Raw genomic sequence first — 25,452 nt, 5'->3', positions numbered from 1 at the left:
GCCAGTAGAAATGCCAACTAAGTGCCTTGTACGTTTTCATCCGCTCTGTATGCCCATTTGTGACGGGCGTATGATGTGAGCAGTACGCGCGTCGAACACTTCGGCAACTGCGGTATTTGTGTGTTATACAACCCACCTAGGCGAACCCGCAGATGTGGAGGCCGGACACTAAAGGTTAAGCAACGCCGAGACTTCTCCACCTCCGTATATTCACATTCTGCCTACACTGTAGCAGGCCTCGTGGAATACGGGACATTTAGAGTAAGCCGCAGCCAAGGCCTCAGGAGAAAGAGACGCCTCAGATGCAACTTCCATGAAGGAGAGCTGGTTAGTGAAGGGTGGCACAGGGTACTCCCCCGCTTGGAACTCTAGATGGACGCCGGGGCGGTGCTTTGGGCGGGGTCCACGTCGTGCTGTTCTTCATGAGGAGCACCCCCATTAGGGGAGCTAGGCACAACGCGTCTCCTTATTCCGGTTGTGTCACGATAATTCCAACGATGACATCGCGCCTAATCTCGGCCTAGATCCTCGACTGGACTTTCCTGCACGGCAGCTAAGGATGAAAACTGGCATACAACTGGAACTACTAGATATACGGGCTGACGAGATGGGGGGATATGGCAATGGCTAAGCGGTTTCGCGGACCTGGCAGATAAGAGGGAGTAAGGACGAACACTGCGAGGAGGTCCAACCAAGGCGCAGTTCCTTCACCGAATGGTTAAGACGAGTTGAGTTGTTGTGCTAAGGCTTGATGATCCATATCATCAGTTGCCTCCAATATGTATTTTCGCTTTTCGAAGGGCATGACGAGCGCCAACAGCTCCTGATCGTAAGCTGAATATTTATACTGCACGGGCGACATGACGTAACCAAGCTCTTGTTCTAACACGTCGCCAGTCGTGTGTCCGGAAGCATCTGTGTATAATTGATGTGCTTTGCTGTACTCCGGTACTTGTAGGCTGGTGCAGTCTACGAGGCGCTGCTTCAGGCGTCTGATAACCTGGGTATGAATGTCATTCCACCAAAAAGGGACGCGAGACACGATAAGGTTCACTAACAGTCGTTCCAGCTCCAGACACTCCAAAGCCATACACATTCTGCAATATTCACAGTACCCAGGAATCGTCAAACGTGTGTGAAATTGGTAAACACCTCAGGCAGCTTTTGTACCGCTCGGAGGTTTTGTGTTGCTTTTCTGGTTTCGTCAACTCCAACCGTGGACCCCAAATTGACGATATCCTGTTTGGCAAACTGACATTTGCGAAGCTTAGGGTGGAGTTGGTTATGCAAAAAGCCAACGAAGTCTGAACAAGTGGAAGTGCGCCTTCGCTCTCCTGAGCAGATAAGGTGGCCACCAAGGTACGCATTAACTCCCTGTCCCAACAAAGACTGTGCGGAAGGATAAGTCATCTCAACGGCCCCTGTTTCTCGATAAAGAGCTTGTATGACTCTCTACCTGACACGGCAGGAGCCATGATCTGATATAGCCCTGGTAGAGGATGCGTCAACTGTCCCACTAGCATCGACATATTTCACTAACTTCTTGGTGGGTACTTTCAACCTCGCACGCTATCTTTGCCTATATCGTATGGGAGGCTAACTTCAGTTATTTTCTTTCTCCAAAGAAAAACACACGTGAGCATATTCGCGTGCCGGTTACCCTCGTCGCGTGTCATGAAAATGAGGCCAAGGAGAAGCGAAGTGTAACACGAGATACGAACATCTACGAAGGCTTCTTGACTCAGCGGCAGCCACGTCCAGCCTCGTCATGCACGACGCAACTTACATTTGGGCTCTGAGCAATTATTCAGCAGTCGTTGCTGTGGTACAGGCGGGGCTAGTGCTTACCCCTATGTGCACTCCCAGGAGCTAACTACTTTTATTGTGATAATGAGACCGTACACCGTCTCCCTCACTTTGCTTACAACGCGCCCAGTGCGCTTGTCAACACCGCTTCTACATTTATTCGGGTCTGGGAGCTACACTCTAGCGCTTGCCACGTCTTAGTCTCGTGCGCACTCTGTCTGCCCGCAATATCCGCATCCGGATCCTGGTGCCAGCCAGATAGCAGAACGGCATTAACCACGGATGTAAACAAAAAGAGAGGTTGAGATCCTATGAGGAGGCTCCAGCTGCTTGTTGTGCAAATGAATATTGCACAAACGTCGCTCCCAGCCAGCTACCCTACTAATTAGTTTTCATGCGTCTATGAACGGACTGCTGGGCAGCCCGCGCGATTCCTGGGGGTCGTTAAGCAAAACAGTGGTGGCCCTACAGTGCTGGCGTGCCAAGGCAGGGCAGCATTCAGTGCCTCTGCGCCCACAGGTAGCCATCTACTTGCGGTGTATCGAGCAGAAGCGCACTATGCCTTCTTCCCCCCAAAATCTCAGTACAGTCGGTTAGCGAAACAGTAGGAAGGGACTGCATCGAGCCCCTAAAAAGACAGATAAAACTGGGGCAGAAGAAACTGCTTCAAACCTCTCTAAAATGACAGACGCAACTAGGGCAGCAGAACAGTTCTTCGGGGAGAGCCACTGCTGCATCCAGTCTACGGGACCTGCACACTTCAACCCGTGGAAGCGCCCGCCGCAAGAAGACGATTGTTTGCAGTGTCTGCATAATCACAAACAACAACACGAGCAGTGGCCTGTTTCGGTACGGTGACCAGTTTCATTTATAAGGCTACGAGCACAGGCCATCGAACTGCCACCATCGTCTGGTCGCAAGCAAGCAGCAACTATCTAGTAGGTAAGCTGCTTTGCTCACCTATCTGCAGGCGCCAACGTAGGCGAACTGTGCACCGGCGCAATTAAGAGCGCATCTGCTGGGGTGAGTGTTGCCATGAGTATCACAAACAGGCTTGTACTCGCGCATGCAGACACAACCTGAGATGCCAGCAAACATATCGCAGAGAACACACAGAGCACAGCACTGTAGGTCAGAAGAACACGTCCTTTTGTACTTTGATAACACTAACGAGCCATCTCATTCGCATATAGAGCTAATGTGGATTGTAGCTTGCTCCTTACCGCCTGAAGTCCCACAAGCGCCTTCGTGGGCAAGAACTGCACCTTGGCACCTCATGTTACAGGCGCTCGAGTGTGTTCGCCCTTGAGTGTCGCATACAGGGCTGTATACCTCAGGGCAGACGCATCCTGCACAGTCAGCCGCCGAATATTGAACGTTGGTTCTAAGCCCCTAACTTCTGAGAAATACTAAACTTGGGCAACGGCGTAGGAAGCTTCTCACTCAATGGGTACATTCTGTAGCTACTGGTCGAACAAGCTAGGGAACGTTCAAGCCAACCAACCGGAGAAAGCTGGTTGAGAAGCGTGGAAGGAACTCATGAAGCCTGCTGCATGATGCAGCACAACTGTGCGTTTGCAAGAGCATCTTACCTGGATTGTTTCTACATGCACCCTCGTGGGCGAGGTTCTTCTCCTGGCAAGTCAGTTTACAGATATTACTATGTGTTGTGTTCTCCGTATCGCAAACTGGTCGATACAACTCTGGGCAAACGCAATCTGCAAATTCCGCAACAACAAGATGACACATGCCGGCATCAATCACAACGACAGAGAGCCCCTCCAAGCTTTCATACAGGTCAGGCGTTCATGCACAAATACAGCTAACACAATTTCAAGACGACCAAACGGCGCGGTCGCTAATGCGCGTTAACTCCGGAGGCGATTTCTAGAGAACACCTGCAATACGAAGTAGTGTAACTGTGTGCTACCAACAAAACCTTACCTGAAGTACTCCTGCAGACTCCATCGTACGAATAGGTTTTACCGCTGCACCGCATAGAACATGCATTGTTGTGTGTTACGTTGTCGGTGTCACATACTGGATTGTACGTACTCGGGCAAGTACAGCCTGCATATTCAACAGACACAGCATCACAAACAGCTGCAAACAGTTTGCTTCACACTCTGGGCATTTTCCGTAGATCTGTGCAAATACATTCATTCCGCCTACGTGAAAGAGCACAGGGTAAATACGGCAGCACGTCTAGTTACGAGGGTATTCCTTACCTCCGGAGTTGTTACAAAAGCCATTGTATGCAAACCGCTTGTTGTTGCAACGCATAAAGCACCTGTTCTGGTGCGTACCCCCTTCTGTATCGCATACTGGGCTCCGGAAGTTGGGGCACTGACACGCTGAACAGGAAATGACAAGACAATGAAGCAATCTGCTATCCCTGGTTAACCTGGTTAACCGTATTCTCGAGCGTCCCGCAGTCACGAACGATCGAAACCCTGGACAGAGCAGCCTACATTTCAAAGAACAACAAGGGCCTCCGCAGACAAGGGCTCATTTACAGTGGGCACTGTACACGCATTCTTGTGTTTGCTACCCTCAATGCCACAAACAGGGTCTCTTTTATTAGTGCACGTGCAGACTGCAGAATCCCGCGAAGTGCGCCCCCAGGCTCAACCAGGCTCGCACCTACCGCTTGTGTCTGGGGCAACACTGATGAGCAGGCGTATCACTTGTAAACGTGGAATTTACCGAAGGCGAAAGACAAAGTACGCTACAAAGGCACAGCTGTACCGAAGAGTTGGCAAGACTTGGAAGAAAGTGCTTTGCAATGTATGTGTTAGCCTGCCTATAGTTTCGTACTGACCGTTCACGCCTGGTCTTTGAGAACAAGCGCCTTGTTGTACCACTTGCGCTCCTGCCCGCCGAGCTGTGCAGAAGTTTCTGTATGTTCTTCCGTTAGAGCCACACACTGGCTGGTAGGTCCAAGGGCACGTACGACCTGCGGATGCATTGAAAAGAGGACGCAGCAGCCTACTAGGAATGGAATAGATCCTAAACCCTGCATTATATGCTCTTACTACTCCAGACGTAGCGAACTGGCAGGTTGTAGCAACACAGGTAGAATCCGTTATCGTTAGGGAGGCTGCGATCTCAATGTATTGACAACGTCCCTCCGGCGCACGGGAATTTCCCCTACAGAACAACTACCCTTTGAAAGCGTAAAAGCACCGGGTCATTATTCATGACATGGTTTCAGTCAATGCTTGCCAGGAGTGAAGGAGTGACTATGCATTCAACGAATCGACGTACCGCTCGCGAACGCAGCCGACGCCGGCAAGGCTACGTCCAAAAGTACGAGGAGAAACGAAAGCTGCAAAGGGGAAAACATGTTTGAAGTTGAATGTTCGAGAGTCTCTGCAAGCCATAGGCGGGCCTAGACTTCACTGGCTTTTACAGGGTGCAGAAATGGCTTGCGATAAGCAAGCGGGCGAGACGGAAGAACCACTGGTCAGGTATACATGCGATAGACTGGAGCCTCTCTTGATGCTGTCACCGAACCAAACGTTGTTTCGGCAGTTTTCAATTGATATTTTATTGGATTTATGTATCGCAAGGAGGGGGGCTGTGACGAAACTGCCAAAAAGCGAGCACCGTGCAAAGGGTGCTTACGCCGCCGCGGGCCCCGCCGAATTTGGTTTATTTGATACAGCAATGCAAAGCTCAAATAACACGCTTAATTAGTACAACAAGCTTAGGTAGCATTCTTAATTCTTCAAGTTTATTGAACGTTTTAATTGATCCCGGGTACACGGGTCACTCGATTGCTCATCGCCGCCAGTGCTGATGAGCAATCGAAGGACCCTCTCACGGTTTCGTATCCAACTCAGGAGTTTCTTCACAAATGTTGAATGCAGCACAAAGGAAGTAAATGCTACATTATTAACCTTAGTCTAGTGTAGATACCCCACCCAAGATCCATCCCCCAGATTGCCGGTAACAGCATTTAACAAGGGCCCAATGCCCTGAGATGGCCTTCCGCGCACCGATAAAATCAACTAAAACATCGAGGTGAAGTGAAATATGTTAATGAGTATATTAAGGATGATAAGTGCAAGGTCCTGCGGATTACCATGGCAGCTCTCCCACCCTTGGTTAGTGATTCAGCCATGAGTGGGGATGTGAGCACAGCAGTCCGCTGTGCTACTTACCGTCAAGCCTGAGGGTCACCAGGATAGCTCCCGGTGACCCTCAGGCTTGACAGACCCTAGCAACCACCCTACATGCCAAAAATGTACTAGTCTAGCTAGCTAGTTCTTTAATAATAAACGATGCAACCTTTACATCCACGTGGTGTGATGTCTATCTGGAGATGTTGCCCATGCACGCCAACGCGAAAACACTACAGATGCAATGCTAAACACAAACAGAAAAAGGTCCATAAATTTTCCGTTCACACAGTTTCTCAGCGTGTTCCCATGGACTGCGCCGGCGCTTATTCAACCACCTGCGGAGTTGGCATCTGTCAGGAGTTAGCAGGTCCGTCTGCAGTACAGTACGTAACTACGCCTGCACATGCTGTGTTGGTTGTGCTTGCTGCTGCTGTTGCGTTGCCGTGTCGCTGAGGAGTTCCTGGAGATGCTTCTTGACAGAAGTCAAGCGGCCGTAGAGTTGCTGCAAAAATAAAGCGTAGGGACCCCACTAGCTTCGTAAACAATAGATGAAAAGCAGAACAACTCATTTTCGAGATTCGTGGGCAGTTCTACACTTCCATTAGTACTTTAGGCAACTATAGCGATTCCTATCACAACGGAGCACTGAAAACACGTAGGAGCTCCTGCGGGGGTCAGTGTGTGAGTTTTCAACGACTTGCATTGGAAAGCAAAGCTAACCTGAAGGAACAGGTGTTTAGCGCGCTCCCTTATGACTTCTACTCGCTTTTCTTCAGTCCTAGTCTTCACTGCTTTCCGCTCCGCCTCATGCAGTTTAGTAAATGATGCAACGCGCGCATCGAGTTGCAGAAGTTCAGCGCTCTTTTCGGCTGCCCACAGCACACGTACGTCAGCCCCCATAGAAGCGTGTGGATTAAAACAAATTGAAGGTAACAACCTTCCATGCCTGGTGCCGTATCTGATCTTGTAACTTTGGTAATAAACCACCTTGATTCCCCTTGCAGTCAATAAAAACATGCCCCAAGTGTGCCACATAAATTATCTGGTGTCTGAACCTGAGCCCTTTTCCTGGAACATGATTGAATTCAGCCTTTCCCTTGTATTACTTGGGCCTCACCTATCGCCTTGGCAAGTTCCTTCTGACGGTTGGTGTAGCCCGTCGTGAGTACCTTATACTTCTTTTCTAGCTTTTTGGTTCTCTGGACAGCAGCGGCTAGGCCACTTTTTAACGTTTCAACTTGGTGCGCATACACTTGGAGACGCTCATTCGGGCTCAGGGTGGATGAAGAGACGTACCTGCATAAACACAGCCACCACTGTCTGCAGTAGTAAGCGTCTCCAAGAAAGCGCGGCACGATAAATCGTCCGCAGCAACCCGCATTCACCATATCAGTAGCGTGTAGCCGGCTACACACGCTACACGGTAGTATCACAGGCTCCTTGTCTCCCTGGAAATGCACTACGTGCTGTTTGTTACCCAATGAGCACAGGATACCCGGTGTCAACGCGTGCATTCATGCTCACGATTTGGAAGCTGGGTTGAAGACCAGCTGCGTCTCCAGTGTGTAGACAAGTTTGTCCAGTCTAGGGTAGTTCTCGTCTAAGCCCCAAGAAGCCAACTCCGACTCTACAAGTTCCCTCGCTGCCTGCCCGAAACATCGCATGACTGTGGTAGCAGTCTCTGTGTCGGTCTGGCGTGCTCTTCACCCCAACACTAAAACAGACCACTAACCGATGACACCGTGTCAAAGTTCTGCAAGCTGCATCACTGAGTTGGTCAAAAATACCTGCATTTCTTCCAAGCTACACGGTTCAAGCCCCCCAGCAGGCGGAGGCGGCTGCAGGCAAAAATCACACAGCACCATGTTGGCTGTATTGCTGTACCAACGCAACAGGAAGCAAAACGTCCGCAGGGGGAAATGGTGGGATGATGCCTCAATATCGACGGCTAGAAGCAGTTATACAATATGACTCGATTTGGCAGACATGAAGAGCTCACGTTAACTCCGCGAAATGGGTGTTCGTAGCAGTCGTGTTGAACGAGCAGAGTCTGCAAAACAAATAGATAAACGTGGAAAGTTTCGCCAGTGCCCGGAAACAAAAACAAACACAAGCACGAGAGAGCTACAGGCGCACAAAAACAAAGCACGAAGCTCGTGACCCAAATTATCATTCCGCGCTCCTCCAGCAATCAAATAACTCAATTAACGCACAGCAGCATGCCTAAACAGCGGAGGTCCTGAGTTGGTTGCTGGGACCGGCTGAAAGAAGTGGCAGGCAGTATAACAACAATTCCCTATTGTCGTGTTATACGTTCTGAAAAAGCCAGCATGACAGATTTTATTTGAATGCACCAATCCTATCTACCCACCATAACATTCTCCGTAAGAGAAGCAGCTTCAGAAATTGCCGCAACCGCAGCGTCTTTCCCTTCCTCAGTAATGACCGTGTCGTCATCCTGCTGCAGCTGCTGCTGGACAGCCGCAGCAATTGCCGACGCCGCGTCGATTGATGGAGTTAACGGCTTATGTGGGGGAAGTATGGGCCTAGGAAGTTGCTGTTGCATCACTTGAGTTTGTTCCAAGAATCGCCTCCGCGCTGCCTCGGCTGCACGTTGCTCCCGACGCTTCTCTACATCTTCCATGTCCATATCCTGAATAAGGTGAAGTCGAAAATAACCACTCAGCAAGCACCCCAGTTTTCAAATAAAAACAACTCGAGGAGTCGCTTCAGCTTACAAGAGGAAGTACGGTGCTTGAGCTTGCACAACAGTCTAACGAGCTCAACGACAAGGAATGGCATTTCTGGTCAATCGTTCTCCTAACATGTGCAATTTTCATAGGAAAACAAAATAAATAGGAATAGCTTGGAGCTGCGGGGTAATTTGGAGCCGGTCTTACAGCCTCAGATTCAAGAAGCTCCTTTTCCTCTTCAGTAATATCGTCTGGAATTTGTCCCGTGACATCATTGCGGGGAGCAGGGAGGGAGGCGAGAGAGGTGCGCACTTGGAGACGCGCAAGCTGCAACTCTGCTTTCGAACCCATGCCGCCACCCTCAGAGGCCGAGCCTGCGTCCGATGGGTCATGGAGTGGCGTGGCGCTGCTGCCGTGACCCGTGCAGGTAATGCGAGTGGCTGAACAGTAAACAGCAAACAATGATCCAAAGCATCCTTCAAAACAAACAAAAGAAGGAACCATTGCACTGCTGTGAAAAGGAATGCGTGTCCATCCATACATTCCACTAAAAATGATTTCTGTAAGCTCTAATTCCGACCTTGGCCCTTGGCCAAGCGGCAAAACAGACGCAACTGCCAAGTCGCTGCTGCCTGACCTGCAGTTAGCGGCGTGTCAGATATGGTGCCAGTCAAACGACTTCCACGGAGGTGCTGTTGCAAAGCATTTGGCGTTCGAACGTCATCAGGAGTCAGTCCCTTTCCTCCCGGAACTTCCTCTATTTGAGCATTTTCTTCCCCCTATGAAACGTAAACAAAACGTGTTACTCGGTGTCCTTATATCATCTCCCACTCTCTACATTACTTCGGGGCCCCTGACGTATGCAGCTGGAAGGTGGCTCATTCATTCATTACTGCAAACACTAAAGCAACGTCATATCTGTTGCCCACCAAACGTGCGTGCTTTCCTGTATGCGCAACTCAGTACTCGGTAGTCTAAACACCGCCTACTCTTCGTTTCTCCGTCATTCTAACTGCTTACCTCCAGCGGAGTTTGAATCCCAAGAAGAGCCAACGCATTGCGCGCCTCCTGCTGTACGCGCTCTGACCGCCGCGGAATGCGGGAGACAGCCGTAGTTGGCGTAGAAAGCCCTGCAGCAAAAGCATTTGCACCCAAACCAATAAGCCAAATAACCGCTGAGCTGCAAACCCCAAATGCCACTCTAAATGTACACTGTTGCTTGCGGAGAAGCAGCAACGCAGACAGCATACCAAAGACCTAATGCCTACCACTATGCTGCCTAAACCCAAAACACACGTAAGCGATTACAAGCCTGCACCACCCCTAACCTTGTGCTAGTAAAGTAGATGTTTCGTCATGTCCATCTGAACCCGTCAGGAGTGATGCCTGGGCCCCAAGTCGCACTAACTCCTCCTGCAAATCAGCGGAAAGCGCAGATTTCTTAAGTTGTTTCACGTTGAAATGTGTCCACTTCTCCACAATGATGTAGGCGACGGACCGGCGGTGATATTCGGGAGGGGAATCAGCGCAAGGTTCAGAAGCTTACCAATTCATGTTCCTTTAACATGGGCTCTGGTAAGTTAAGCTTCATTTTCTTAGCAATGGCTTCCCTTTTCAATTTCTCCTCCTGCAACTTCAAGTACTCATCAAGATGGTCTTCTCTCAGCCGTTTCAGCTTCCTTGCATCTTCTTTTCTGAGCTTCTCTTCCTCTCTCGCGCGCATATGTCCCTCCATGTGCTGAAGGCTGTTCACACAAATCCCGCCAAAGCTAACCGGCGCAATCCATTATATTAAGGTCTAGTATTATAAACCATTATGTAGCTTACAAGCGCCTCACAAATCACACATCCAAACTAACCGCACGCAACAAGAAAGCTTGTGCGAGACGACGCCTCAGTTTGCCTCGTCGGCACAAATACGCTCGGACCAAACGCAGTATTGCCTAGTTTGACAGCACTGTAAAGAAGGCGCAGGGAAACGCTTTTGAGACACTACACATGAAAAGGGATTGCCATTCACTGGTTACCTGATGTTGGCGAAGTTCAGATTGCCCTCTGGATTCTCTTCTGATGGCACATCGTAGAAACCTGCATCCAAACAGCACGCCCCAGCAGATGCGCAAAAGCTCAAGGCATTGCCTTGTCCGCAGGGTTCATGCCAACCTCACTATACAGTCCTTCAACTGGATCAACGCAGCCGACCCAGTGCACAGCTGCACAATTATCTGCGCAAGCATAAATGTTATAATTGCAGCTGCAGGCCTCAAACTCAAACCATACGCGAACCTGGAGGCGGTTTCTCTTCAAACGGAATCTCTTCGTATGGTTGGAAATTCTTCCTCGTCCTTCTCTTCGCCCCCGTAATGATTCCTGTTCGCACAACACAAGCATTGTCCACGATCGCCTGCAGCGCTGCTGCTGCAGGTTTTGGCATAGATGTTCCTCCTTAAGTCAAATAAGCCGTTAGCAGAACTGCCGTCACTCCAGCCCTTGCATGACAAGGCATCGCATCAGACGCAGTAGACCCACCAGCCGCTTTTAGTTCCCTCTTTTTCTGCAACGCCGCAAGTCGGCGAGCCTCTTCAAGTTGTTTTTCTCTCGCCTGCGTCAAAACGCACCCAAACACCAGCATGTCCACACGGTAATCGTGCACGCGCTTGCACATGACAGGTAAGGTATACCTTGGTCGTTGTCATATGCATGCAGGTCACTGTATCGGCTACTTCCAAGCTTCATATTTTAAAGGTAAAATAAGCGTCCTGTAGCATGCACGGCAACGGTGAGGTGAGTCTATCTTGCCCACCTTCCGCTTGGCCTTCTTGCCACGCGTGTTCGCTAGACGGGCTCTCGCCTCTTCAAGCATTTCCTTTTCGTCCTCAGCCATGTCAATTGGGTCTGCACGCAATGCGAAGCCACTCGAAGTCAAATGAAAATTCTACGTTACCTCCGCCACGAACTCAGTGCTTCATGAGATCGCTCCCTCCAAGAACGCTCACAGTCACGTTCAAACGTAAGTCCTAAACCCTACGTTCTTGACCCAAACCCCTAAACCCTATGTCGCCCACCTGCACGAGAGGGTTTGGTCTCGGGATGCGGGTCAATTTCTCCGGGCCTCAGCCTCCGAGGATCTTCCCTCCCTCGCTGCAACAACAGAAACCCGAAAGTGCTGTGGCGCTAATGATAGATGCAAAAAAGGGGATTTCTTGTGTATCTGTAACATTTCTGCGAGGGAAGGGCAACAACTGTAGCAGCAAAGCAACAGCTGCTCTATCATCGGTCGCATCTAGAGCAGATGCAAACCGCAGGGAGAGCAGCGGCAGGAGTATCAATTGTTCTTACAAGGAAGCCAACTCCTCTGCCCGGTGCCTTGCGGCTTCCCGGCGCCTGGGAGAATCCCGTGCCGCTAGGCTTTCCCTCTTCTCCATCCATACCCTCTGCAGCAAACAAACAGAGTGCATTTTATCGTGCAACCTTTCCTTTGAAGCAGAACTCAATAGGAGGCGCAAGGCGCATCGGCCTGAAGGGTGCATGTACTGCCCCGGAACAAAATCTGCACTCTGTACAAAGCCAGAGGTACAACGGAGAAATGAAGAAGGAGAATCTGGCACCATAAGTGCGCCACTTGCCCTGTGCTTGATCCAGAAGTTCCTCATAGTGCATGAGACACTGGTAAGCTGTGCGTCCGACAATTGGCGCAATCGTGCGCCACTGCGAAGGCATGATCTTGGCGAGGTGAAGCAGCTTCTCCTCCTCCTCGAGCGTCCATTCTGTTTTTTTGACGCTCGGGTCCAGCCACTCGTACCTGCACACAAATTCCAGCAAGACATACGTCTCCCGCCAGCTGCAGTGCCTGCCTTGGGTATCCTTTCTTCCCTCTTGCGCGCGTGCAGTACTGCGGTAAAGGAACAGCACATCCGTCTGTAAAGAAAAGATAGCCCTACCATCTGGCTTTGCATTGCTTGGCGGATTTCTTTACAAGGAGAGAAGCCACACGACTCCAGTTGTTCAGGCCATATTTCATGACCGCCGCCTTGAGGATTTCATCCTCGCTGTTCCTCCACACTCCTCCCTTAATGAATATTCGCACCATCTTCCCCGTTTATCCCAAAAATTAATGGCCCGGGGGACCGGCTTTTGCTGCCTTCGCTCCCCCGCTACAGACAACACGATTCACAAGTAGATGGGGCTACAGGCCGGATGCCGCTGTTGCCAGGCGGATGCTGCTGCAGTTGAAAAACCCGTAAAATCCTCCATACATCCCTCTTCAGCGAATCTCATGCGGACTCCACGCAAAATTCGTAGCTGCTGCTGCTCCTGCTGCTGCAGCAGATCCCTCGAGAGCAGCAGCGATCAGCCGTCGCCTCTGTGGTAGCCCCCAGTGTACTGCCAGACAAAAAGAATTTTCGCCTAAAGACATTACTAATGTGATGATAACCTGAAAACGCCCCGATGAAACTCTTTCCTTATCCGCTCGCGGGCCGCAGCCACTGCATGCAAGCGCTGCAGCGCCTCCCAGCCCGACCAGAAGAACCAGCGCCTGCTAAAGAAACACCGTCACCTTGCACTCTATTTAATCGGAAAAGGAAAACCTGTTGTACAGACTAAGTAGATGTGCAGAAGGGATGTCAATTCTCTCTGTGCAGTGCCTAGGGTTCACTTGATAGTGGCTTTGTGCAGACACAGCGGAACGGTAACTTGCTCAGTATAGTTAGCCTATCTTAGTAACTGTCAAACTCTATATTTCCCCGTGGGTACAAAGGAAAGGGAAGGTACATGAGTACTGGTTACCCAACCCAGATGGCGAGTCTTACGGACAGCTCTCTGAAGTTGTTCCGTGTATTTCTACTCTCGTGCGCGCTGGGTACTGAGGGCCAAGTAAGTGCTCAACAATTGCCTATGGTGTTAGAGCATGCTACAAAAGGGGCTTGGTTGTGCATGCATCTGCGGGGCGTGGTGCAACTCTTGCCAGGCCGCCTTCGCTCCAGCGGTCCAAGGCCCTTGGGCCGCCGGTCTCAGGGCCGCCGGGGGACTGGACAGGAGGTCAGGTGCTTTTTGAAAACTATCATCTCAAGTATTTTGACTCTACTGCAGCGCGCAACAGGCCTCGGAGAATGCCGACGACTCGTTGCAAGCAGCGTTAGTGGAGAGAGTTTCATAACCAAGAGGGGAAATATGGGATATGCCCAGGGGGAATATGCCGTTCTGTAGGAGCCAAAGCGTTCAGAGGCGATATGCTGTTTGGGTTATGTCTATTAACTTAGACGACGGTTGGCCCGCGGAATCCCCCGCAGATGGCGGCCGGCCTGACGCCGGTCGAATGGCAAGCTATAGCCTACTTCTTATTTCTTCGTGCACCCTCGAGCTCACGTTCGACTCCCTTATATTAACCATTATTCGCGGACCATACTTCTTGCTTATTAAACTGATAGTTTATTTGCTGCTTCCCTAACGCCGATAGTAACGGCTAGCTACTTCGGCAATTCCACATCGAGCCTTGAGAAGAGATTGAAAGGCCTCTAGAATGTACCCAGTATGTACAGCGTTTCTAATGGACGAGGATCTGTCGAAACACGGTGCATGTGTCCATCTCTGTGTGTGCGCGTTCGCTACGAGAAGCCAAATGAAGGCAGAAAAATGACTAATGCGTTAAATGCGCCGAAGGGGCTGGGGATGCAGACGTGCTCAGCCTCCTTAAAAAGGAGTTGCAACAGAGGGTGCCACAACTCGCAACCAGCTGCCTCCCCTTCGCACCAGACATAGGACCGTATATCGCTGTGCTCGGGCCACCTAAAGGCAGGAAGGGACCAGCTTCCCTTCAAGAAACTGAGAGTTCAAACGTTTCCTTAATTGTTGCAGCTCTTGAAGCAACAGGCCAACTCCGCTGACCTCCGTTGCAATGAAGCTGAAGCTGCGCACTCCACGAGAAGCTGCGAGTCGAACCTGTCGTCATGTAAGGGGCCTTGGGAAGGCACTCGCCAATGGACTGTGTGTGTCTAGAGCGGACTATCGCGAGGAGCAGAAACTGAACAAACTGTTTGCGCTACCACATGCAGTTACTTCCTCTTAGGCTAAAGGCTGACCGGTTGGCTGTTAGGCGTGCGCCGCACTACGGATCAGTGTGCATGTCGGAGGCCCGTAGGCTCGGTTCTATTATTTATAAGTGTAGGTCTGAAGCAGAATTACAACCCGTCATGTGAACATAGTGGTGTGGCTCCACCCCAAGGTTGACAGCCTTTTGTAAGGCGTGCCTTACACGCACTTCTGCACTCTTTGAACGTTCCCTACAAGTGGAAAATGCATTGCAAGAAACAAGACGCAACGTCAACCAGTAGAAATGTGTTCCAGGATGTCCACCGTTCATGTTGTACAGCCATGACCTTAATAAAAAAGAAACTAATAGGAACGTTGTGATAATAATTGTGGAACGTGTGTCGTTGTGCATGTAAGTGCTTGCCTCCTGCACGTTGTGCACCTCAGCTGCTTCAAACCGTCCCCAGAGGTTCCTGGAATGTCCTCTGAAAACGACATCTCGACAAAGATCCTATCTGAACAGTTAAGAGAGAGAGGTCCGCTAGGTCTGCTGAGCTCGTTCAGGGCGGCAGCGATGCAGCAATCTCAGGGACGCAACACCGGCTGCTGTCTGTGCGGCGATTGGCATTGACCCAAGAAGCAGCCCCACCTGTGCCCATAGCTTCAAGAACAACTGAAATAGAAAGTGCCTCTGCTGTTGCTGTCTGATGCTGTTGCGTTTGGCTCATCAAGGCAGTACTGCGCCCAGCACGGAGTGCTGTACACGCTTCGAGACCGTTGTGACGGCAACCATCCCCCCTTATTTGTAACCTCTTTAATAACTTGCAGCGTGCATTCGTTTAGTACTATAACTACAACGGTCTTAGCGTGAAACCTCGGAGCCTACAGGAATGTGTAGAACGGACAGTAGTAAGCGAGCGAGCAGCGGGGCGACTGAGATGAACCGTAATCAGCTAAAATGACCCTTAGTGCAGTTGTTTTAAGACTAATGAAGTATAAAGAAAGATGTGAACATCTGAATTCAACAAGACGCAACAGGCGACACCTTGCATACTCAACGAGGTGCTCTGGCGCTCCACTCGCGAGTGGCTCGGTGGACCGCGTGTTGCTGGTTGCTGTGTGTGTACATATTTAGATCTTCTGCATTGAATATTAATCATGAGAAATAAATTCAACAGAGTCTAAATAAAGGAGTAAGGTCTCACGACTGAGGTTGCTCGGTTCAGCGGGGGCCCCCGAGGCAGCCTGCGCTCAGAGCACCGGGCCACGGAGAGAGCTCCTCAATGGCTCACGATTAAGCGGTGGTCTTGCTTGGCCTTCTAAAGACCTTCTGCCTTTTGTTTTTAGAGTTTTAAGGCATCTGTATTCTTCATCGCTTCTGCAGCAGCAGAAGGACTGGCGAAAGGACTTCATCTAGGGGGCCGGCCTTCCGCGCCGCCGAGCACGACTCGCTGGCTCTGTCTCCCTGTGCCCTAAGCAACCCCAGGGAATGACCGTCGTTTGCATCGCTCCTCATACCTCTTCAGGAGTCATACATATCGTAGGGACCCGTGAGACGCCCCCGCTGGGGTCGTACATGCAGCCCGGGGCCTCGTAGCTCCGCCGCCCGCCTCAAAGGCACCAGCAGCTGAAACCGCTCCAGCAGCAAGTGCAGTAAAACAGGGAAGGCAGAACAAGGGGGCCACTTCAGCGCCACTCGCCGCTGCATAGCGGCGGCGCTGGAGGCCGCCACCTTCCTGGTGACCCGCAACAGTCAATCACTCACCTTGCGCGCTGAAGGCGTTCAGTGAAGCGTCGGATGGACACCCAGGAAGGCTCAGCGGCGCCCTCTGGTGCTGCTTTGTGTCCTCGTACAGCTAGTGGGGCTTGAAGGTGCGGCGCCCTTTACGGCCGAACAGCAGACCAACGAGGGTCGGCACCAGCAACAGCGGCAACACCAGCCTCCAGCGGCCGCCGCTACTACCCCTCGCTTCTGCAACAAGAGCACCCATAAGGGGCGCTGGAACCTCTGAAGTTTGCCCTTGGGGAAGCTGCAACAGCAACAGCAGCAGGCTCTGGCAGTCGCAGTAGCGGCCGCACCAGTCGGCGCATCTGATATCGCCGAGACGTTTCGTCGTCCGTCGTACAGTTATTTAATTATGGGACTTTTCGTTTTTACAGACAATGCTGGCTAACATCCTTGACCAGGTCATCAAGACCTACGGCAAGGAATTTCTGGGGGACTGGGACCCAATCAACAACTTCAGGTTCGTCTCCACTGCCTCACGAGCCCCAAACATGTCTCAAAGGGCTTGACAACCCCAAGAAGCCTCCATCATGCTGCCTAGGGCGGTCTTGGCAGTGTGTGCTAAAGGCGTGTCTTAATAGTATTGCATGCTGGCTCTGAGCACGCGAGCAAACAAAGAACAAAAAAGCCAGCCCCATGGGTTATAGGGTTCATGATTTAGGGTTTGGGTTTCATGCCAAGGTTCCGAAAAACCTAGAAGAAAGGAGAGCCTGATCGGTGTTGCTGTCCTGTTTTGGCTGGATATTCGATGGGAAACGTTTGCCTTGGTTGTTGTTTGCTGCGTATACAAGAGTTAAGAGGTTTCTGAAGAGGCTTAGAAGCTGAGCGGCTGACCAGTGGAGTTGCAGAAAGGATTTGTGTCTGTGTCCTTGATGTGGTTCAGGATCGACTCGCTGACCGATCCCGAAATCCATCTCACCAACATTCCCTTTCCCCAGCAGTTGTTTGAACTTGCCGAAATCCCCTTTGCAGTGGACTACTCCAACATAGCCAAGGTGGGGCCCGAGAGCTACAACTAGAAAAGCACAGGGAGCACAATGCCTCGTATTTCTTTGCCGATCTCAACAGCTGCTTCATTATGAGTAACAACGCTTCAGGCGATGTTTTCTCCTTGGAGGCTGACGTGAATCGGTTGATGGGCGTTTTTTCTTTTTGCAGGTCCGGGCGAAGTTTTCTTGGCAGACATTCTTCGGAACGCCAGGCGCTTACCCATTTGCAATTGAGGCAGAAGACCTCGAAATTCGGTAGGCATAGATCATGGACTGGGCCTCTTGTTGCATATGTGCTGCTTCGTCTGCATCTGCTCCTTCTGCTACTGCCTCTACTGCCGCTCCTGCTGCTGCTGTGCGAGGCCTACTGGCAACAACTGGGGTGGCATCTCTCCCTACTCGGCTAGGCTAGAGGCCTCATTTGTTGCATCGTAGAGTTTAGGAGACTGTACCGCAGGCTAAGGAAGGCGGATGGTTTGTTCTATCTAGCCTCTTGAAATACTTGTGGGTAGCACTGGGATTTGTGATTTGCATCTGCAACGCTTTGCCTACAGGATTCGCCTGCTGTATCCGAGTGAATGGAACAGCGAGTTCTGGCGCGACAAGATCTTGAAGTCGAAGCTGAAACGGACGGTTCTGTGGGAGCGGTTTGCCTCGCTGCTGGGATCGGCTCAAGGAGACAGGTCGTCAGTTGCGCAGACCATAGAGCCAAGGATCGTTAACTCCTTGGCCATTCGAGTCCGCAACATCCATCTGCATATTGTTGATGACAACTTGGGAGCGACGCCATGGGCGTTCGAGGTTAGACAATACAGCATCAAACAAACGTGCCCGCCAGCCCCATGAGTTTTGCGCATGCGTGTAGTAATTGTTGTGTGGGCGACCTCGTCTACAGGGTGCCCCGGGTTCCCGCGGGGCACCGTGACGGCCTCTTGCCTACTTAGCACCCTTCTTCACATGGTGTTGCATCCTGCGCGCTTCTTCACATATTACGGAAATTCTTTTCGCTCTGTAGCACCGTACACGGATGAGAGTGCAGGGGAAACATGCTCTGGGTTTTAGGAGAAGCTTGAGTCGATTGATTCCCTAGGGAAAACCACTATGTGTTCAGACAGAGGTCTTCCGTTTGCAAACACCATTGCACATTTAGAAAGGGGTGTGTGTCTTTTTTCTCTTTGCTTTGCTGCAGTGCCATGTTGATGAGTTTTGTATTGACTCCCCCAAACGGGGGGACCCCCGCATCTCTGAAATGGAGGCCACAGGTGACTTGGCGGGAACCTTCTGCATCTCTAAGACAGCTTTTGCTAGATTTGAACTTCAGGGCCTTTGCAAATGCTCTTGAAATGCAGAACATGTTGCATGCAGAGATTTCTGATGAGTTGAGTTTATTGAAGACTCGTATCTGGTTCCGCTGTTTGTACTTGCAGGGCTCGAACAGTGCCTTATGATGGGCCTTTGGATGCGGTTCGTGGGGCTGCATATTTGGTACAAGGAATTTCCGAGACCCCAACTTGAGGGCAAGGCGGGGGTTTCTGTCAACATTGACAGAGTGCGTATCTCCCTCTGCCCAAGCTCACCTCTTAACCCATGCAGCATATCTACTGCTTCTACTTCAACCCCCACTCGACTGTAGTCGCTATCCCCAAGTCACTGTTTTATGCGTAATGCCTTGATACGGAGTATATGAAGGAGCTGATCTCTGATTTCGTGCTGAAGGCTGGGTAGCAAGAGATACATGTTGTGCGTGTCGCTGATTGCCACTGCATTTGCAGGCTCGGGAGTTACGTCGTCGCCTTCGGCGGAATCCCAAGGATGAGGAGGCGCAGCAGCTTCTCTCAAAGTTACTGCGAAAGGACACGGATTCGCCAAAGACTGTTCCTTCGTCTAGTGGGGGTAGGGCGGAAGAAGCTGATGCAGCAGGCATAACAGCGCATGCTGCAGCTGCTGGGGCTGCTTTTGCTGCTGCTGCTTGTAACCCCGCTGGAATGTCAGAGGCCCAGCACAGACTTTCCAGGTTCGGGGCGGAGTCGAATATTCGGGAGCGAGCGAGAGCCGGTGCTGAGGCTGGCATGGACGAGGGAGCGCTTGCGAATATGCTGAGCAAAGAAATCCAGGATACTCTGAACATTGAAGATCAAAACATCTCCCTTTCCCTCGCCTCGAGATTTCTCAAGTGGTGGCGTGGTGAGTGCTAGTGTGTGCCCTTCTACCCCGAGACTGTTTCCTTCAGCGATAGCTGGTTTCTGATCATTTGCTGCAGTAGCTGCAGGTTAACTTTTGCGGGGTTCTTGATGCTCTTTGTATGCATGCAGGTAAACAGCCGCTTCCCACGCCTGACGGGACGGACGAGCTGCTGTTGTCTCCACTGACCGCTGAAACCATCCTCAACACAAGCGGAGCGTTGGGGAAGAACACTGTATCTGAAGCTGGGGCCATCACGCAGCCGACATCATCGTCAGCTGCAGCTGTCTCGGACACTCCAGCAGAAGCAACAGGTGTAGCCATTGCAGCTAACACCGCTGCAGCTTCGGCAGAAGCTGCAGCGGAAGCAGCTGCCAAGGCGAATGCAGTAGCAGCAGCAACTCTCCACAACAATGAAGAAGACAGCGACTCCAGCGGCAGCACCAAGAGCAGCGCTGACACAGACGCAGACCTTCTGAACGGAGTGAGGGCCTCCAGGGCCTTCAAAGTCGTTCCTTCGCAGATCAAGGACCTTCTAGACGAGAACACGCATGCAATGCGTGTGACCCCGAAGAAAGGAATTGAGAGTACGCTTAGTATATTTAGACAGTATACAGGATTGCCTTTGTTTCTAATACTTATCAAAGACAGGCTAAGCTAGCTTGGGGGCAGTGGGTTGCGCATTGGCCTCCTTTGCTGTCGCGTGTAACCGGCGCAGCCCTTCAACTTTAAGTGGTGGTGTTTAAGATGTATTAGTTATTACTGTTGAGTCCCGGTCATACATATTACTAGACCCCACGGAGAGTTCGTGTGTTTCGTTCTTATGGGCTGCTGAGAGGGGTCAGGCATGCTGTAGGTGTACAAGTGTTTCCTTGCATTGTATGTGTGGGCGTTGTCTGTTGTTCGCGTTGTGTGGCGTGTTGTATCAGTGCATATTCTGTTCAAGAAGTGGGAGCTGCGGGCATTGGGGTCGAACCTAGCTGTGAACAAACAGAGCTGGAAAACCGTGGAGTTGTCGTTCCTGCACCATGACCCAAGTCTCTACTCTCCCCTCCCCAGCACCGATCGCCCGGCTGACCAACAAAGTAATCCTGTAGAAAGACAGGAGCCGCCTCCCCCGGTGTTTGACGGCAGTATGGAGCACAAGCCCTTGCAGCTGACGCTTACATCTGCAGCTATAACGTCGCTTTTCAACTTCGTGAAGCTCATCGATGTTTGGTATATCTTCCTCAAGGGCGCGGCTAGGCCCACCAGGTCTGTCATCAGTCTGATTCCTCTGCAGCACTTTGTTGCATCTTTCCCTCATACTGTATTCGAGCTGATATATGTGCACAGGTATCTGATATCCGGGCTGAATGTTTCATGCTAAGATAATCTGAGACGGGTGGAATTTCTTGTTATGCTCTCAGGCTGGTGGCGCGTGAGGAGGAGTGCGCGACGTACGTGGAGATGTGGAAGAGGCGGCTCACCGCAAAGGTGAGATAAGCTGATAAGAATACGATTGGCTGCTGTATAGAATTGTTTCTTTGCGAAACCTGGCGTTGCCCTGTAGAGATAAACTCACGCCTGGTATTTATAAGAATTCCCTTTGTACGAACTAGAAGTGCAAGTTCACTGTTGTGTGCGTCTGTTTCGGATCAGGCGGAGATGCGAGAAGTTGTGGATCGCTTCATTTCAGATTTCGAGCATAGCAGTCCATTGTATTTGATCCTTAAACTAAGACAGGTTCGTTGACAGGTGTAGTTGTAGTGTCGTTTTGCCCCACCAACTGGAAAAGGCTGCTTTGCTAGGCTAGAGAAGTCTGCTGTGGGGCTAGTTAAGTGTCGTAGAGGGCATTGAAAGTGGCACTAGTTCCTTTGATGCAGCTTGCTGCAAACTCGTGCTGAGGCTGTGAGCCTGGCTCGAAGGGATAGACGAGGAGAACAGAGACAAGGAATCTCTGGGGGAGATGCGAGACATGAGGGGGTTTCGGCAGCTGTTTGAAAGTGAGTGTCGTTTTTGTTGGTGCTTTATGCGCAGCTGGCAGAAGACAATTTGACTTGGAGGGATGGAGTCAGCGCTGCGGTGCTGCAGAAGCAAATATTCGGTCGCTTCACGGAGGCGTGTTGCCGCCCCCAGCGCCTGGGGAGCATGCAGTGGGCCACAGGCGAGACCGCAGAAACCCGCATAGACGACGGAGGAGATTTCGAGTTTACAGACCGCGAGAGGCTGCTGTTTGAGGACATTGCATGCACGATAGACGATGCCACAGGCGATGATCGGGGGGGCTTCGGAGGCAAACGGTGGTTCTATATAGACGGTATAACGCAGGTGATAGCCCCAAACATATGCCTCCGTCTGTTGCCTCTAGTGCAGCCCGGCATGCACATAGCCGCGCCAACCAACTTGCAATGTCAAGAGAAGAACTGCAAGCCAAAAGGAAGTTTCAGCAGGCTCGGGACGCTGGGACTGTTAGAAAGGCTGGAGGCGCAAAAGGGGTTGGAGGGCAGCTCACCAAACACACAGACCGAGCACTTGCCCCCCACAACTCTGATGTTTCGTATCTGCGCGGACTTCAAGTTTCGCCAGGAGAAGAGAAATGATTTTTTCAAGTGTCACGATATATTTGTTGATTCAGTTTTCGTTGAAAAGGGTTTTGCATCACTCAAGGCGAAGGCTTGCGACGAAGCAATTTCGTTACGCGCGCGCCACAAACCTGAACTGCAGGTACACCCAACGCCCTGCTGCTGCTCACAGTGTTGCCGTGCTGCATTTGACGCCGGAGAGACTTGCACTGCAGTAGTCGTTGCATCTTTTATAGGAGCTTCTGCATGCGGCCTTGAGGTTTATCTCACCACCATGCGTAACTTGTACTTTTTACCTGTGTGTTTCAGACTCCGTTTCCTGGTTTACTCGTGTTCGCTTCTCCACTAGGGGACATGGGGTGCACCACCTGCGTGTACTTGCCTGCGGACCCCCCGTCCCGCGTTGGGTGGGGCATCGGCCCGGCGCGGCCGCCGTTGAGAGGCCGTGGGGGGGAGCTGATCCAACGCACTGCCTCTCACGGAGAGGATTTGTACGGAGATTTGGAGGCAGCTAGGAGAGGTACAGATTCCCCCACTGGCTCTACCCAGCGGGGACGGTCTCCAGCTCGTGGGCAGGTTTCTGGGGGGCAAACTTCTCCTATTGGTAGCCCCACGGAATCTGAACAAGGGAAACGGAATGCCTCGTCATCAAGCCAGCAATCGGTATCTCACAGGATTCGGCCTTCTCGGGTTTACTCGAATATTCACTTACTATTCAACAGGGCTAAGCACCTTGCAGACATGGTCAAGCAGAAACAGACGAAGCCCACCACCAAGGGGCACACTGGTGCTCCTAGGAGGCGGGGATCCATTGGGGGCGATAAGAGCCGCACGCTGTTGGTAAGCATCAGCAGCAAGACAGTATGGGACGAAGAGCTGGGCGGGCCACTTGAAAAGAAAAAGACTTGGATCAATATCCCAGAAATTTCAGTTTCTGCCCCGGAGCTTATTCCATTTGCTGAGGCTATCCCGGTGAGGCCACAGTTGTTTCGGGGTGTACACTTGATGAAGCCGTTTGTGTTTCAAAAAAAAAAAAAAAAAAAAAAAAAAAANAAAAAAAAAAAAAAAAAAAAAAAAAAAAGTGAGAAGGGTTTTATTCGCATGCTGGGGTGCTTGTGCCGTATTGGGGTGTACGCAGATGAACTATGTTACCTGGGACCTCTTCAGGGAAAAAGACTGTCTCCTGCCGGTAACGACTGAAGATGCCATGGGCCTAGCACTGGGGTACTGCACCAACATCGACAACACTCTCAGGCTGACTGCCCAGAAGGCCACAGTAGTAAGCTTGCCTCCTCTTGTGTCGTTGTTGGTTGACTCGCATGCAGAGACAGCCCCACGTATTGCACTGAAGGATTGTTTTTTTACCGCTGTGTGAATTTGCCGGAGTTCCATAGCAGAAATTTTGTTGCGTTGTTTCTATGGCTTCAGACGTATCGCCTGTCTTCGCTTGACTACTCACGTGTGCTGTCACACTTGCGAAAAGATGCGCTGGCTGAGGCGCAGCAGCTGCAGCAACAGGCCAACGCTGAAGCAGCAGCGCGGGCAGCGGCTCAAGCAGCGGCTGTGGCTCCTGGGCGTTTCGGAACGAACCCCTGGGAGGGCCGAGTGGCTCTGAGCGACAGCGAAACTCCCAGCAGCAGTAGTTCCTCCAGCTTCAGCATGGTGAGGGGCCGCTGGAGCCAACGAGGTTGGGCCGAGCGAGCAGCAGCAGCAGCAGCAACTGGCAAGCCTCTTGCTTTTCTAGGAGAGAGGCCTCTTGATGCTCGTAGAGAGTTTGAGGCCCAGAAAAGAATGACTTCAAAGAATTCATCGGCGAGTCAAACACTCTCAGATCCTCGTTCTGAGAGTTTATCTCTTTCAGATTCTTTTCTGTCTCCGTCTTCAAGTGAAATAGGACTAAATGGTGCTGCTGCATCTGCTGCTGGCCTTTCTCGGTTGCGGGGCTCAGGGCCCAGTGAACAAGCTGGGGGCTCAGAGAGCACAGAAGAGAACTCAGATGAAGAGGAGATGCTAGAAAGTTGCGGGGTAACACCGCTGAGAGCTGGTGGCTCAAGAGAAGCTATGCTGGCAGACGTAGACTATGAGCCCGTGGAGGCCCACGGCTTCACCTCTGCGTGTTGCGGCCTCAAGGCCTCTGTCTCTACATTCCGGCTTTCTCATACAGTTATGAAGCGGAGAGGTTCTGTTGCTGGGCACTCTCTGCATGCATCATTTGAATCAGCAGAAGCTGCAGTCATGGCCCAGTCCCCAGACGCCAGCTCTATCCCTTGCGCCACCACAGACTGCACGGTTCTATCCGTCTTCGATCTCAATGTCAGTTCCCCTCTTTATCATTCTCTCTTTTCTTTCCTTCACTGCTTTCCTTTGGCCTCTTCACACTGTAGCCACTAAGACTGATAAAACACCTGCGGCTTGAATGCTCACAGACTTAAAACACACGGGTGTGGAGACCTGACGCCTTTTCAGTGTACTGTATATATATATAATATATATATATATATATATATATATATATATATATATATATATATNTATATATATATATATATATATATGCATACATGTATATATATGATTTGTTTGTGCGTGTTTGCCCACAGGTTGGAACCACCAAGTTGCCGCGGCAAACAGTGGACGTGTCTGTGGGTCGCGTGAACGTCGGCGTGTGCAGGCAGTTGGTGTCGCTGGCTGCATGCAGGCGTTTCCTGGTGCCCACATCTTATCCTTACAGCGACTCTCTGCGTGACACGAAGCTGTTGTCTCTGAAGCTGGCCCAGGTTGCTTCTCTTCAGCGGAAAAGTATGCATGCAAAGCCCTTGAAGACACCCCATCAGGAGCCCCAACCCTCGCAGCAGCAACAGCAGCGAGCTGCTCCAGGTGCTGATGAGCAGGCGGGCAGCGCAGCTTGCCCAGAAGAAGTTTCAGTGTGGCCGGGGGGCGCCGATGCAGCAGCAGCGGCACCGCCAGCAGCAGCAGGAGTCGAATCAGAGAATGCTGGTGACGATGAGGGTGCAGCAGCACCAAGGAATCCTGCAGCCAAGGAGCCGCGTGAGGTTGGAGGCCACAGCCATCAGCCCACTGAAGAGAAACCCGTCGACGCCTTCCTGCCTGTACCCACCAGCGGGCCCTGGGCTGCATGCGGTAAGCAGCGCATGCAAAGCGCGGTGAAGTGTTTTCTTGCTTTTTGTGAAGACCCATCAGGAGTAGTGTGTGACCGAGACCTTCACATATATATATATATATATATATATATATATATATATATATATATATATA

General features: G+C 51.2%; 3 protein-coding genes across 3 annotated transcripts in view; 1 reads left to right on the top strand and 2 right to left on the bottom strand.

The window, feature by feature from the left end:
• Positions 1 to 718: 718 nt before the first annotated feature.
• Positions 719 to 3,774, bottom strand: EMH_0003470 (uncharacterized protein; the record flags this gene model as incomplete). The annotated part of the gene is made up of 5 exons (XM_013502365.1): positions 719 to 1,097; positions 2,479 to 2,613; positions 2,767 to 2,885; positions 3,090 to 3,155; positions 3,751 to 3,774. The coding sequence occupies 5 exons, from the start codon at positions 3,772 to 3,774 to the stop codon at positions 719 to 721; spliced, it is 723 nt and encodes a 240-aa protein (XP_013357819.1).
• Positions 3,775 to 6,324: 2,550 nt separating this feature from the next.
• On the bottom strand, positions 6,325 to 12,716 carry EMH_0003360 (myb-like DNA-binding domain-containing protein, putative; the record flags this gene model as incomplete). Its single annotated transcript, XM_013502364.1, has 20 exons — positions 6,325 to 6,435; positions 6,654 to 6,802; positions 7,051 to 7,229; positions 7,458 to 7,579; positions 7,721 to 7,771; positions 7,933 to 7,983; positions 8,305 to 8,586; positions 8,834 to 9,066; positions 9,264 to 9,405; positions 9,647 to 9,756; positions 9,955 to 10,039; positions 10,173 to 10,371; positions 10,654 to 10,714; positions 10,913 to 10,996; positions 11,156 to 11,228; positions 11,430 to 11,521; positions 11,692 to 11,767; positions 11,966 to 12,060; positions 12,235 to 12,428; positions 12,568 to 12,716. The coding sequence occupies 20 exons, from the start codon at positions 12,714 to 12,716 to the stop codon at positions 6,325 to 6,327; spliced, it is 2,538 nt and encodes an 845-aa protein (XP_013357818.1).
• A 4,103-nt stretch (positions 12,717 to 16,819) lies between these two features.
• The window catches only part of EMH_0003250 (uncharacterized protein), a gene marked incomplete at both ends in the record, with an annotated part of 14,686 nt that continues 6,053 nt past the window's right edge, over positions 16,820 to 25,452 (top strand). The window contains 16 exon segments of the mRNA XM_013502363.1: positions 16,820 to 16,902; positions 17,326 to 17,437; positions 17,601 to 17,686; positions 17,986 to 18,232; positions 18,621 to 18,693; positions 18,859 to 18,980; positions 19,204 to 19,615; positions 19,744 to 20,199; positions 20,542 to 20,866; positions 21,022 to 21,088; positions 21,254 to 21,337; positions 21,632 to 22,318; positions 22,486 to 23,148; positions 23,315 to 23,455; positions 23,605 to 24,489; positions 24,777 to 25,317. Coding sequence (XP_013357817.1) covers positions 16,820 to 16,902; positions 17,326 to 17,437; positions 17,601 to 17,686; positions 17,986 to 18,232; positions 18,621 to 18,693; positions 18,859 to 18,980; positions 19,204 to 19,615; positions 19,744 to 20,199; positions 20,542 to 20,866; positions 21,022 to 21,088; positions 21,254 to 21,337; positions 21,632 to 22,318; positions 22,486 to 23,148; positions 23,315 to 23,455; positions 23,605 to 24,489; positions 24,777 to 25,317 — 4,984 coding nt within the window.

Source organism: Eimeria mitis, genomic scaffold, assembly GCF_000499745.2.
Source record: "Eimeria mitis Houghton genomic scaffold, Emh_scaff9, whole genome shotgun sequence".
Classification (NCBI taxonomy): Eukaryota; Apicomplexa; class Conoidasida; order Eucoccidiorida; family Eimeriidae; genus Eimeria; species Eimeria mitis.
This window is presented reverse-complemented; position numbering and strand designations above follow the sequence as displayed.